Source organism: Rhamphochromis longiceps, linkage group LG5 (assembly GCF_057381845.1).
Source record: "Rhamphochromis longiceps isolate RC_006_pf linkage group LG5, R_longiceps_female_GT1.1, whole genome shotgun sequence".
NCBI classification, from domain to species: domain Eukaryota; kingdom Metazoa; phylum Chordata; class Actinopteri; order Cichliformes; family Cichlidae; genus Rhamphochromis; species Rhamphochromis longiceps.
This window is the reverse complement of record NC_140561.1, coordinates 27901763-27917250: the sequence shown is the minus strand read 5'-3', so window position 1 is coordinate 27917250 and position 15488 is coordinate 27901763. Positions and strand designations below refer to the sequence as shown.

The window sequence follows — 15488 nt, the reverse complement described above, 5'->3', positions numbered from 1 at the left end:
GGCTTTGAATCCTCCCTTAGTTATGCTGCAATAGCCATAGGCTGCACAGGATGCACTGTTTTTGCTTTTCAGTCACCTGTCTCACTCACTATGTGTTAATAGACCTCTCTGCATTCAAATGTACTTGTTATTAATCTCTGTCTCTCTTCCACAGCATGTCTTCAATCCTGTCTTCCTTCTCTAACCCCAACCGCTCGCAGCAGATGGCCCCGCCCCTCCCTGAGCCTGGTTCTGCCGGAGGTTTCTTCCTGTTAAAAGGGAGTTTTTCCTTTCCTATGTCGCCAAAGTGCTTGCTCATAGGGGGTCATATGACTGTTGGGTTTTCTCTGTATGTATTATTGTAGCATCTACCTTACAATATAAAGCGCCTTGAGGCAACTGATGTTGTGATTTGGCGCTTTATAAACAAAAATGAATTGAATTGAAAATGTGCTCAAATATGCAAATGAAAGGAAGTCATTAGTCTTCAGTATTTGTTTAAAGTATTTCTTATATTTTGAAAGGAAAAATGAAAATGTTTAAAAAGTAACTGAGTAAAGAAGGAAAATATGAAGAACAAAACACAAAAATTCCCAAACAAGATAAACGCTGATTGGATCTATAAAAAAAGTATTTAAAAAAACCCAGATGTGTGGTGCAAAAATAACCACAGAAAACATCAGAGACACTTTTAATGTTTATTCTTAAGCATTTTGAAAAAACTTTTTTCCACACACACACCTCGATTGTATAACTAATTGTATAACATTCAAAAAGTGCAAATCAAACACCATATATGTAAACTCCCTTTTCTATATATTTTTCTATGTACTTTTTTTTCTATATAATCGGGACTAGTAAAGCGCTATACAAATACAGGCCATTTACCATTTTTCCATTTCTCAGCCAATCACATAACAGCATGACAGCAAGTCAATGCACGTAAGCGTTTTATCATGTTGACACAGGTCAAGCCCACCTTCTGAAGTTCTAGTCAAGCATAAGAATAGGGGGGGGGGGGGGGGGGGAATGTGATTTAAGGCAGGCTGATGTCAGAAACTGCATATATGCTGGGAGTTTCCCACACAAACATTCCTGATATTTACAGAGAATGGTCCAAAAAAAGAGAAGATGTTCAGTGAGCAGGAGTAAAACTGCCTTGTTGACGTCAGATGTCAAAGGAGAATCGAGAGCAATTTGCATGATGCTGTCACGTTAATATGGACAAAACAAAGTATCAGTAAGATGTACCTATTTAAGTGTCTGTTGACTGTAATAAAATCTCAGTGACAACCAAGGCTTTAAATGAAAATGAAAAAGTCTACAGCCTCCCCATGTGGTCATTTTATGAAATGGCACCAGACAAGCAGGAAACAATGCACTTACTCTATTTAAATAAGTGTATTTAAGCCGACTTGGTTATATTGAGCTATTTTTCAGAACATGTATGATATGTAAAAACAAGCCAGTTATGTTAAAAGTTTAGTCTTTAATTCAGCAGTGTTGTGATTTCTATTTCAGTGTTACATCTCCACAAAGTGGTCTACGGGTGTGAGTGTGGGGACCAGTAACAAATGGGTCCGGGAATGGAATGAAAAGAAAAACAGACAGAGGTGTTCTATAAAAATATAGTTTTATTACGAACAATGTAGTTTTATTACAAATAACCTTAACTTAAAGAGCCGGCAACACCGTTTTACCAATAATGCCAATGAAACAAAGGAAGCAGTTGCAACAGCAAAAGGAAAAACTACCAAACAAATAAGGGAGGCACTTCCCACACTTCTTACTTAACTCCTCACCATGGGGAAACACTTCCAGGGACCGCAAGCCCATCTACTTACTACTCAAAGGAGCCTTTCTAAAACCTAGTAAAAAAAACCATGTAGCACCAGAGGGGTATTAAAAAAAAAAAAAAAAAACCACCTCCCTTGCAGGTCATCCCCAGCTTATATAGCCTCAGAGAGGTGATTGCTGACTGGGTCCTTGGTAAACAAGGCTAATAAAAAGCAGCTGTGTCCCGGGGAGAGAGAAGAGTGAGAGAGAGACAGAGGGGTGGTGCAAGAGAGGAGGAGAAAGAACACCACACCCACACAAGGACAGTTTCAGGAGGCCCTGCTAGGGCTGTAACATTCAGTTTATTAATTTGATCTCCTATAGCAGGGGTGTCGCACTCCAGGCCTCGAGGGCCGTTGTCCTGCAGGGTTTAGATCTCACCCTGGGTCAACACACCTGAATCAAATGATTAGTTCATTACCAGGCTTCTGGAGAAATTCAAGACATGCTGAGGAGGTCATTTAGCCATTTGAATCAGCTGTGTTGGATCAAGGACACATCTAAAACCTGCAGGACTCCGGCCCTCGAGGCCTGGAGATCGACTCCTGTGTCCTATAGGCTTATTGGTGCAGCCCTCCACAATGTTCTTGTCATGATCTGGGTGAGTCTGAGTAATTTTCCACAGCATTGGCTCTCCTCCCCTGGGTGGAGCCCTCCTCGCTCCTCACCTGTTGGCAATTACTTCAGCAGTATTTATGACCAGTGCTCACATTGAACCTTCGCCAGATTGTCTGCTTACCATAGTCAGTTCCCTGCCTCATATTTTTGTCTTGTGTTCCTCAGCGTGTTTCCACAGTGTGGAAGTCGAAGTAATCGGTACCCTGTACTCTGCAGGTGAAGATGCCTGTGCGTGTGTCAGGATGACCATTTGTGTTGACCACAGCTTTTTGGTAGGTTATTTTCTGATACACAAACACACACATACACAGAGGGAAACTATATACTTGTAATTCTTTTGACCAGTGGTTCTAAAACTTTTCACAATGAGTACCACCTCATAAAATAAAATATATGGCTCTTGAAGTACCACCCTTGTGAGTGACATTAAAGTACAGTAGTATAGGCCTATTTAACACCACATACAGTTTACACAAGTTTACACAGTTTATTTCTTATATGAATGTTATGTATTTTAACTCTCAAAAACAGGATGTGACAACTAATAATAACAATTTATGCGCAAAATGCTGGATAATGATGTGTTGATGCATGCTCAATCAACCAGGTAAGTAAAGTTTGATTCTGTTCATCTGGTGTTTTCAGTGGGAGAAATGTTTTGTCACTCATCCAAGTGACTTCTTCAGTCTCAGCTGACTGCAGGTTTCCCCAATCTTATAAACAGTACATTTGCATAATGACTGAAACTAGCACCACTGAAGGAACAATGGGCTGGGAGGTCAGTTCCTTGATTATTAATATGCAAAGTCTCATGACCATTGATCAACAACCACTGATCAAAGCTCATTGATCAAAGACTACTGATCAATGGCCATGAGTACCATTTACAGAGAGTTGGGGACTGGCTGCAATCACAGCATTGTAAGATGGCGAAAGGAGCAGATCCGACAGAGACTTACAATGCTTCTAGATGACAATACTCTTAAAAAGGTGTTTGAATTCCTTGAGAAGGCTCATCTAGCACAGCATGAGAAGTCTAAGACCAGGTAACAAAGGAAGTTTGACTTCGTCGGAAACCAGCAAGCAAAATAGGGAGAATGTCATCAGTGGCCATGGAGAGAGGATGCCACACCGACAATGTGGACAAGTGGGTGAAGAATTTGTCTGACAGACAGCTCACCCAAGCAGAGAAAAACATCCTTGCTAAAGGGTTGAATTTTGCTGTGATGCCGAGACATATCCTGCTAGTGGAGCTGATCACAGCCACAGAAACAGCAATTCGAAACAACAATATTGCAGACGTGGAAGCAGAGAAACTACGGACGAAGGTTTCAGCCTGTCTCAGCAATGCGAAGCCCCCAGCATCCAACATCAGCATGGAGGAGAGGAGACAATAACATTATCATCCTTCCAGCAGACAAGGGCAGGTACACAGTATTGCTAAACCAGAAAGACTATCATGAGAAAATTTTGTCACTCCTCAGTAGGGATGGGTACCGGTATGATATGTGGTAGTAACCAGACCGAAAAGCAGCGCACATTTCGGTGCTTTCTTTCGGTGCTTTTTTCCCTGAGATGTAATAAACTTTGAATTCTAGCCAATCATTTTACCTTTGCAAGCGTAGTAGGCGGGTAGAATTTGAATGAAAACAACGGAATTTGAAGAAAAAAAAAAGCAGAATTTGAATGAAAACAAAATTAGGAAGAAAACAACAGAAGTAGAATAAGGAACAACAGAAGTAGAATAAGGAACAACAGAATTAGTATGAGAAGAACAGAATTAGAATGAAAACAACAGACTTTGAATGAAATTGAATTAGAATGAAAACAGCAGACTTTGAATGAAAACAGACTTTGAATGAAAACAGCAGACTTTGAATGAAAACAACAGACTTTGAATGAAAGACAACGGAAGTTGAAAGAAAACAACAGACTTTGAATGACAACAACAAAATTGGAAAACAAGTAGAATAAGGAACAACAGAATTCTCAGTTTGCCCCATACCCAACTCTTGATTGCCAAGTGCCCAGTCAGACTGCATGCCCCTCCTCAGTGCTTCAAACTCTACTTCTGCACACTATAACTAGAATAGAGTTAGTCATTTAGTCCAGCAGTTCCTGCTAGAGTATGCATTTTGGGCAATTTGAATGCGTCAATCCACAGACAACTGGACCCTGCCACACAGAGGAAAGACCGTCTATGCCCCATTTTCTAATTTGGGGTTTGTTCACAATTTTCATTTGGGATGACCTATTAGGTGGCCAAAGTCCCTCTAATGTTGTGGGAGTGTTATAAACTTACAAACACTCCTGCTTCAAGCCTGACACCCTGGGGTTTGAAGGGTTAAGACCTAACCCTATGCCAAGCTCCTCTAAAACTCTTCAAAATGTTATTTCTTAGAAGCCACTGACATCAAGACAAGCTAAAAGATTACACACATTCTGACCAGCACCAAAGAAAGTGTTCCAGATACCAAAGATCCCTTTATTAATTCTTTCTCATGAGATCTGACAATGCTTTTTTTTCTTAGGCAACTGTAGTGATTCGCGGCTGCAGGATGGCCAGCCATGTATTCTGCAGCTTTTACTTCTGTTATTTCTTTTCACAGCCAGTTTTTTTTTTTTTCTTTCAATTTAAACTTTTCATTTTCCTTAAAAGGTCTCAAGTGTAATCACTTTTGCCTTCCTTTCTCTTACTTTCCTGTTACGCTTAATGACATTTATTACAACTTTCTAATTATGTTGTTGTTGTTGTTGTTGTTGTTAACATTACACTCTAAACAGTAATTATTTTATTTAAGCTTTCGTTTACTCACTGAATTATATTTTTCTCAACTTTTCTCTATTGTTGTCTTATTTCCCCTGTTCGTATCTTTATAGTTTGTTAAATTATTTTAAATTTACTTGATAACAAGTTTACTTGCCTTATCATTTTCCTCCCAGATGTTTATCTTCTAATATTTTATTCTTAAATTTAGAGCTACTTTCTTCATGTTTCCCTTTCTAAGAGCCACTGTGCTTTTACATTTTTTATTTATAGTTCTCAGTTTTACCCTTTTCAGGTGAGAGATGTTGGACATGAAGCTAACGTCAGGGTAATGGATGGTGTGTTGTTGCTCATGTGAGTTATTTTAGGGCCTGCCAGATCCTCCTCAGTGTTTGCCCACTGATAAATAAGGATGCTGAATAACTCTGTCTTTGTCCTGTCTGACCCTGCAGTGACTCAACACAACAGACACATAGGATACCACACTGGACCTTTACAACCTGGTTCACAATACAACTGACGTGAGCATTATTTGGTTTAACCAGTTTTTTATTGCTGCTTTTGTTACACAGGTCACAGAGACCCAGAGAGCCTGTTTCTCATGCTTCCTGTGTATTTTCTAAGCATCTGGCTTCTGGTTTGCAACCAGTTGGTTGTTGAGTTGGTTCAAATATTTAAGAAAGCATGCTCACACAGATAATCCTGAGCTCTGAGATATTATCTTTAGTAAAGCACAATTGTTCTTGTGAATAAGTGTTAATTCCAATTCTTTTTGTAAGTTGCTGCAGAGTCATTTTGGTGTCCTCATGCTTTCTGTTTCACTTTTCACTTCACTCTTTTATAGAATTATGATCTTCAACTAAACTATACATCTATAACGATACACAAAATTCACGGTTCGGTTCGATAATTTGGTGTCACAGTTCGATATTTTTTTGATACAAAAAAATGTTCATGCCTTTTTAATTTGTCATTTATTAAAATTATAAATAACTCAAAAGTACAGTTTTTTAATTTAATGTTGCTGAAACAACAAATTGAGAAATCACTCATCTTTGGAAAAATTACAGAGAAATGGCTCTTTCCAAAATAAAAGTTATACTCTACGCTTCTTCTGGGCTATATTCTCAGCAGCATATTAAACAGATCAGGTCCCCATAAGGAGAATCATGTCCTAACGGCTGTCTAAATGACTCGGGTAAAGTTTGTAGCATGCGTGCTTGTTGTTTTTATCTGCTTCCACTTGTCTTTGCACTAAGATGATGTCGGCGTAAATGTGCAGCTGTTCTCCACAGAACCAGCCAAGGTGTACTCTCAGTGGCAGGGGAACAATATGGGAACAGCACCACCAAGGCTGGAGATGGAACAATACTGGAAGAGCATATGGGAGAAGGACGCAACCCATAACGGCAATGCTCAGTGACTAGTGGATCTGAGGGCAGACCACAGCAACCTCCCTGAACAGGGTCCAGTAACCATCACAGTGGCAGACATCCAAGAAAGGGTCACCAGTATGAAGAGTTGGACAGCACCAGGCCCCGACATGGTTCATGCCTACTGCCAAGAGTGAACGAGAAAATGATTCACTGATCCACACCACCAGGATATACAACAATGATATCAGTATGCCAATCGGACTGGAGAAATGTAGTTGGATGATAATAAAGAGAGGGAAAGTAGTCAGAACTGAGGGGATTGAATTATCAGAAGGCAACATTGCAGACATAGAGGACAGCTACAAGTACCTGGGAATCCCACAGGCAAATGGGATCCATGAAGAGGTCACTAGAAAAGCTGCAACCACCAAGTACCTGCAGAAGGTCAGGCAAGTCCTGAGGAGTCAGCTGAACGGTAAGAACAAGATCCGGGCCATCAACACCTACGCCCTGCCCGTGATCAGGTACCCTGCTGGGATAATAAGCTGGCCAAAGGAGGAGATAAAAGCCACTGACATCAAGACAAGGAAGCTCCTTACCATGCATGGAGGGTTTCATCCCAAGTCCAGCACCCTGAGGTTGTACGCTAAGCAGCAGGAAGGAGGCCGGGGACTGGTGAGTGTCAGCACCACGGTCCAGGATGAGACAACAAACATCCACGAATACATCAGTAAGATACATGGAACCCAACCATGCATGGAACGTCATAACCAAGTGGCTGGCATAGTATACAGAAACATCTGTGTCGAATACAGCCTGGAAGTCCCGAGGTCAAAATGGGAGACGCCGTCTAGGGTGGTGGAGAATGACCAAGCTAAGGTCCTGTGGGACTTCCAGATACAGATGGACAAAATGGTGATGGATAACCAACTGGACATAGTGGTGGTAGAGAAACAAAAGAACACGGACATAGTGATAGATGTAGTGGTTCCCAGTGACAGCAACATCTGAAAGAAAGAACACGAGAAGCTCGAGAAATATCAAGGGCTCAAAGAAGAGCTCGAGAAAATGTGGAAGGTGAAGGTAACAGTGGTCCCAGTGGTAGTCTGAGCACTAGGTGCGGGGACTCCCAAACTAGGCGAGTGGTTCCAGCGGATCCCAGGAACAACAACAGAGATCTCTGTCCAGAAGAGCGCAGTCCTGGGAACAGCTAAGATACTGCGCAGGACCCTCAAGCTCCCAGGCCTCTGGTAGAGGACCCGAGCTTGAAGGATAAACCGCCCGCAGGGGCGAGCGGGGAATTTTTATATATACAGTGGGATGCAAAAGTTTAGACAACCTTGTTAATAGTCATTATTTTCCTGTATAAATCGTTGGTTGTTATAATAAAACATTTCAGTTAAATATATCATATAGGAGACACACACAGTGATATTTCTGAAGTGAAATGAAGTTTATTAGATTTACAGAAAGTGTGCAATAATGAGAAGTTGATAGGTCTCGGCCCTGTCAAGCTAAAAGAAACTGTTGAATCTTCAGGATCACCTTTAAGTGTATTTTACCCTGTATGGATAAGAGAAAATCCAAAATAACTAGTGCACCCAATTCTTGTTTTATAGAGTGATTAAATATGTATGCTGTACAGTCATTCCACCCTGGAAAAAGAACAGTTAAAAAAATTAAAAGCCTTTGAATTTCATGAAATTAATGCGCATGATGACTGTGTACTTCTGACCTTAACTGTATACAGCAGTCATCCCAAGGGATTTTATACTGTAAACTAAGGACCCCAGAATATTAGAGAGAGAATCCAAGTGATCGTATAATTCTCTATGCGCACGCATATGGTAACTGTGGGGGGGAAAGGGCTCCTTTAAGAGGAAGGACCAGGACTGGTTCTGCTGGTTAACGGATCTTTGTTAACCAGCAAAATGTAGCATTTGTAGCAGAGCTCACAAGCTGCATACCTTCTCACAACAATATTTACAGTATATTTGTGAATTGCACCATTCTGTAATCCCGTTTTTCCTAAAATGCAGAACAGAGTCCTTTCTAATAGAGAAGCATGGCACTCAGAGAATCCTGAATTGAAATCTGTGGGGGACTTTTGCAACAGTAAAGATGTGGTACCTTCACAAGGTAAAAAGGCTTTTAACCCCCAAGCAACCAAGTTGTTCTAGCAATTAAAATATTAGACTCAAGTCATTTATGAGTCAATTATATAATATAGAGTATAATAGCATAATTGTAACATTAATATAGACATAAACTGGTGATTCTGTAGCACTTAAATCAGTAATATTCATTTTTTTTAAACTGTACACTGAAAAATGTCAAAATAAGATTCCTAATTATGGAACATTTACAAATAAATTACATTACAATAAAGCCTATATTGTTAAATGGTGGTAAATAACTTTGCATAAGCTTCCATGACTTTGGTGTTACATTTCTCACACAGATGGGCCACTTCCTGCTTACAGTAATGTCACAAATCCACACATATGAATACACTGCTGGGATCTTTTGAAGTCCATTTAAAAACTATTGTGAAGCAAAGTCAGCAGACATTTTAAGCTCTTTTCATCAGATATGGTTTGATTGATTTGTGTGTGGGGGGGATGCCTAGAACTACAGGGGTCCAACATACTGTCCTATATACTTGTACTGTGTTTATAAATATACTGCTGTCAATATAGCATTTATAGAATTATGATCTGAAGTGGCTTAAACCAGAAATCCCAGGCATAGAAGACAGGTAAAACATCGCCTTCTTCATGATACTCCAGGTGGTTAAAGTTTGAGGAAATATGGGCAAAATGAAGAGAATATATCACTTTTTTTTTTTTTTTTTTTGGCCTGTCCCGTTTGGCTCTTTTGCCATCAGAATTGTTGTCTAAAGGCAAACAAATATGCCCAACGGATTTACTTTACCAAATTGACCATCCCAGCCTTGCCGTAATGGTCCATTTGATTCACCTTTTATTGTTTATTTTATTTTCACTTACTGAATACGGGACAGACTTGACTGGGGGAAAGAAGGGGAGAAAGAAAGAGGGAAAGAGAAACAGCTGAGAAGAGGGACGGGGGAGAAGGGCAAAAGACAAAAACCAACAGAACGGGCAGAGAAAAAAAAATGCATATATCAATCACCTGGATCACCTGCTGAGAAAGAAAAAAGAAAGCAAGCAGAAGAGAACAAGAGTAATAGAATAAACAGCATCACAATGATATATGGGAATATGACAGTAAATACTAAATGTTAAACATTATTGTGCAGCACATAAGATCAACAGAACACAGTGTGCTTTGAGGTAGGAGCCAAAAAGGGTGTAGTTTGTGGGTGTGATCACCCGTGTGTACACCTGTGAGCATGGACGCGCTTGTTTTTTGTTTTTTTAAAAGGTTCCTTCATGTAATGATCTGCTAGAGGGTGTGGGGGGGCCACAGCCCCGTCCTCCAGGACATGAAGCAGGTATGGAGGAGATCAAAACTCCAGACATCCAGAGGCCCCCAGAACACAAGAGACCATGGAAGACCAACAGAGGGGCAGCCGCGCCACTGTCCCAGAAAGAGCTGAGGAGAGTCCCAGATGAGGGCTCACTCAGCAGCCGCGGAGCAGAAGCCAGGGGGAGTTGCAGTGACGCGCCCGTGAGCTCCGCCGGCAGCCAGCCGTGCCTGAGTGACCGAGCCCCAGGCCGAGAGGCCGGGGGCACCCCACCTCCGAAGTGGCCCGAGCGAGCCCCAGGCTCCAGGCCCCGATAAGCGGCCGCCAAGGAGTGAGCCGGTGTGTACCTGGACGCCCATCCCCGGACACAAAGAACCACCAACGCACCAATGTCTGAGGGAGTCCGCCACTGGCAGGGGAAGTGGTGGTAGGGGGAGATAGGCCTCCAAACCTTGGAGGGCCTGAGATGTCCCCAGAGAGGTGGCGCCTGACACCCAACCTGACATATAGACACAGACATACAGGCACACACAGATACAAACATCCATTCCCACCCTCATGCTCTCATATGCACTTACTCCACACTCAACCAACGTGGAGACAGACATAAAGAGACGCTGTACACACGATCACACTCCCCAAGCGTACTCTACAAACCGGGTCTAGAAATACATCACTTTAAAATGTTACTCCTTACTTAAACCCAGAGTTATTATATTATCATATTAATATCATCCTTTTTTGTTTATTTAGTTATACACGTCTTGTCTGTTAAAATGAATCACCCAAAGTTCTGTTCTGGTACCTTTTGACCTTTTTTCTCCCTAAAATAACAGGAAAAAAATAAATAATGTGCTGCAAAAAATAAATAAATAAATACATTTAAAAACAAAATAAGGGTTTGACTAACTGACTCTAAATAAAGTAAATTTTGAAAGTAAGGGGAGGATGATGATAATGATAATGGCTTAACCCAGTGGGGCATAAAAGTCAAATGAGTGAAGCCACCATGAGTAGAGAAGGTTATTGCTCCACAGGATATAGCTGTGTGTGAGATATGGGATAAAAGGCTTTTCAGAATGAAGAATAAAGAGGTCTGAATGCTGTTCCCTGCAGCTTTGTACTCAGAAAAGATCTAGAAAGATCAGTTCACAAAAAGTAAGATATTACTTGTGGACATAAATGTGTAATTTTACTTTTTTGTGTTGTTTTAAAATGTGTATGATTTGTATATGTATGCTCTTATACATTAATACTTTTAATTAATTAACAATTAATTCTTTAATTCATAATTCTTTCATTCACTAACTAAATCCAAGTGAATTTCTTTGGAATAATTTTTTGGTGACCACATTTTTTGTCAGACTGAAGTATGATGTCGGGTTTTGTTTTTTAACCATGCTACAGCCTCCTCCACCATTCCTCCATCTGCACCTGTGCAGACCCCAAAGAGCATGACAACGCCTACAGAGTCTCACAAATATGGCTCCTACAACTCCTAGGTAAACACTATACAGTAAAGACCCTCTTTACTGTGGTTTATATCAGCTTACCATCTGAACGTTCAGGGGAAGCTGGATCTAGAAAAGCAGGAGTGTTTTCATGGCTATTAAAAGGAAGCGTTGCACTAAATTCTGCTGTGTATATCTGGGTGCTGAATGCTTAAAAAGAAATCCCAGAAATAATCAGCAGGACAGGATTTCATTTGTATGATTTTTTTTAATGCCACCAGCTTTATGGATCCCACCTCAATTTTAAGCAGACCTGCCTGAATGACTCACTTGAACCAGCAATATACCTAAACACAACCATTGGAACAACTTTGGGACCTATATATGTAATTATGCATAATAACTTTGACATAGAGTTCTAATGCCTAATTCACTCTGTGCTAGCCTGTAGTGAATGCTGCTAAGGCAGAGCTGATGAGGAAGCAGGAGGAGCTGGCAAAGAAACCCCAGGGGCTGGAGAGTATAGAGCGGAAGCTTGTGACACACAACCTCGTAGCAGGAGCAACGGGAGTTAAGTGTAGAAGTCAGAGAATTTGAAACCTTCAGATTTAAAAGACCGTTGTCCAACATTATTTTTTATTTCTTACTGTGTACGTGATTATTGCAATTTTTGAGCACCCACAGCTTCACAAGTAAAAGAAGCCAGCCACATTCTTTTTTTTTTTTAGAATCAGCTTTATTGATCAAGTATATGCACAGATACAAAGAATTGGGCTCCAGTTTTTTTTTCATTGCTTTGTGTACTCAACAGAGTTTATAAATAGATAATAACAACATGGATATAACACATTTCCAGACTTATATGTGCAACGGAGCAGAGTGCATGATGCTGGATTCATTATGACATGAAGAAGGGTGGATAACTGGTTACTCTATATAAAGTACCTGGCGATAACACCAGCTAACCTAATCTGCTTCATAAAAGCACCTAAGGAGCACCTAAGGCAGCTGATAGTAGCTGAAGTTCCCTCTGCGCATTGAAAAAAGACGCCCTGAGGGGTGACATTGTGCTGGTGTCATGGTTTAAAAAAGGACATTGCAATGCTGGAGCTTACACTACTCTTCAGAAGAAAGAGTACTTCTTGTCACTGATTGCTTTTTTTTTTGTCAAAGAAATGTTCTAATATCCCCAAAAGTTGATTTTGTTCCTCTGGACATAGGGTTTTCAGTGGGAGAAATATAATCATCCATTGAAATTCTTAAATTTACTTATGGCTGTGTTTTCTTACACGACATGTAACATAATAACTGAAACAGTATCAAAAATATTTCTCTATAGATTGGCTCTAACAGATGTGTTCATACATTGTAACACCTGTTAAACGAATAGGAAATGAACTGATGACATCCCAGTGACACCAAAGTGTTTTTTGACTTTATTCTTCTTCAGCCTGGGAGAATAACTGCCCCCCCCTCCCCCCCCCTCCAAGACTTAAGACTTCCTAGTTGGAGACAGTAAACTGATTCGTGCATGCGTAACTTCTCCTACATTGTCTGGCACAAGAGCTTGAATGTTTGTACAAAGACTCGCGCTTCACTGTTAGATCAAAGACTTGGGGACACTGACATGGGGCATCTGCAAAACAACCAATCCAGCTGGTTAAGCTTGCAGAAGTTCTCCTTGAGTCCTTCAAAGAGAAATTGTAGAATTTCTCCACACCTTGTCTCTTAGATTAGGCCAGGAAAAAAGTGTAAGAGGAGCCTTTAATATTTCCTTGATACTGACACTTGACACGGATTTTGAAAGTGAGAGAGAAAGTAAATGTTGCTAAATAGAAGGGAAACAAAACAGAAACAAGTTCTAGTTTTGTTCTTTTACAGTTTTAAATGGATAAAGCAGAGATGTCAAACATAAGGCCTGGAGGCCAGAATTGGCCTTGCAAAAATTCCAATTTGGACCACTGAATGGCTTTGGAAAACATGATGGAGGGCATAAATATTGAACTTCTAACTGCATTTTGTGAAGTTTCAGAGAGGGGATTTTAGAGGGGACTGTTTGCTTTAAGACCTGCAGGATATACTGCCTGGTATCAGATGCCAAAGGACAGCACCAAAAGTACCATATTTGGCATATTCCTGCCATCTGTCCATACAGATGGACAGATGGCATCAAATTGCATCTTTTCTTAAGAGCTGATGCAATTCAGCTGACTGAGCTGTCACAGGGTGTATCCAGTAAAAACAGCCTGTAACTGCTTGTGTCATTAATAATTATAATTTAGATTTTTGCAGAATTATCAGATTTTGAGGACACCTGGAAAACTGTGAAAGTGTTATTAAGATTACATTATGCAGTTTCTGTGTGAAAATGCAAAGAACAAGAGATTTAAAAACAGTGTGGAGCTTTTTTAATAACAGCCTGTCACACTCTGAAATCTTGACCAGGCAGCAGACGACAACAGTACCTGTGAAAAATGGCATCATATTGCATCAGCCAGAGTCAAAAGGGAGAAGGATTGTTTGGTTTTGATCCCTAAAGTCAGGCTGCAGTTCTTTTCCTTTTTATTCATAGTCTCTTTGTTGTTTATCTATGTCAAGTCTGCACAGGCAAGCTGTTCTTCAACCTGACCTCTTCCCTGGCCCTGTTCTGCATCACCTCGTCCAGTGATGCTCGCTCTGGTCTGTGCCTCGCCGCCCTGTGGGTCGTACTTTTCACTCCCTGCTCCTTTATCTGCTGGTATCGACCTGTGTACAAAGCCTTCAGGTGTGTACCTCCTTCTTGGTGAAGAAGTTCAGAGTTGTTTTCCTTTTTGGTTTTTGCTCAGTACACTCACAAAAAATTGTCTGAGTTGTTAGTTACTGTGCAGACAGCTCAGTAATTATATTGTTCCCTCTTCTAGGAATGACAGCTCCTTCAACTTCTTTGCCTTCTTCTTCATTTTCTTTGCCCAAGTGGTTGTCTTTGTCATCATGACCATCGGCATCCCTGGTTGGGGGTTCAGGTAAGGTACCTAAACAAACATCTCTTTGTTATCCCAGCTAAAAACTAGCTGGCGAGTGGTTGCTGGCAGTCAGTAGGTCAAACTGATAGAAAAGCAACTATTGCATTAAAACCCAAAAGTATATGGCTCAGTTAAAGTCTAAACAATACTAGAAATCCTGCTCATTTGGAAGTATTAAGACTTGGATCTTATTTTTAACTATAGAGAAAGGTAGTCCAATCATATTGGCTAATGAACTAATACAAAATTCTTTCTGAATCTTTTGAGCAATGTGATTCCTACATTTGTTGTTCTTGCCCATGCACTTTGTTCATTCTAGGTGCATTGCTTGTTCTCTGTATCATGCATGTATAGTTGTTGTAAGCCATAAAAATGAATCGAATGAGTTGAAAAAAGGCTTATTTTCTTCAAAAGTCTTTAATTTGGTGATGATAATAAGTGCATATTTAATACCTGCTTTACATATTGTTTTATCAATACCTATTCAATTTTAGGGACAAATGAGGATACTATTTTAAACCTCTATTTTCACAGTATGTGTTCTTGTATGTTTGATCTTTGTGTGTTTCTCTCTGTCCTTCAGTGGTTGGATTGTGAGCCTTTCAGCTCTGAGCTTCAGTTGCATTGCCGGTGCGATCATGATGATCAATGCCACTCTTTTTACTGCAGAAACCGTCATGTCGTGTTCAACTCAGGTTGATGTCACTTAGATAACTTAGAAATGTTCATGTTTGGTTTATCTTAGTGTTTGGCTGAGATTAAAGTTAAGCTCTTCATAACTGAACCGTTTTATTTCAGTTTAGAGTCTTACTTGGAGAGCTGTCAGTATATTTTAAACTGAATATTTCACCTGTCATATCCCCTCATGTAATATGTGCTGTTCTTATTTAAACAGCTGACTTTGAATTAAATCTAACATTAAAAATATTTAAATTCAGGAGGAAATTCAGGAGGTAATAAAGATCCTGAAGCCTGCTCCAAAAATAAAAGAGTTCTAACATCTCATCTGTT

The 15488-nt window shown here is 40.3% G+C and overlaps 2 protein-coding genes across 2 annotated transcripts; both read left to right on the top strand.

Moving 5' to 3' along the window:
• Window positions 1-3004: 3004 nt before the first annotated feature.
• Window positions 3005-8894, top strand: LOC146670241 (uncharacterized). The gene is made up of 2 exons (XM_085407079.1): window positions 3005-5721; window positions 6483-8894. Exon 2 carries the CDS (start codon window positions 6751-6753, stop codon window positions 7585-7587), a length of 837 nt encoding a protein of 278 aa, XP_085263205.1. The 5' UTR covers window positions 3005-5721; window positions 6483-6750; the 3' UTR covers window positions 7588-8894.
• On the top strand, window positions 7645-15424 carry LOC146670240 (secretory carrier-associated membrane protein 3-like). Its single transcript, XM_085407826.1, has 5 exons — window positions 7645-7659; window positions 11920-12058; window positions 14074-14239; window positions 14376-14477; window positions 15061-15424. Exons 1-5 carry the CDS (start codon window positions 7645-7647, stop codon window positions 15185-15187), a joined length of 549 nt encoding a protein of 182 aa, XP_085263952.1. The 3' UTR covers window positions 15188-15424.
• The last annotated feature ends 64 nt before the right edge of the window (window positions 15425-15488 follow it).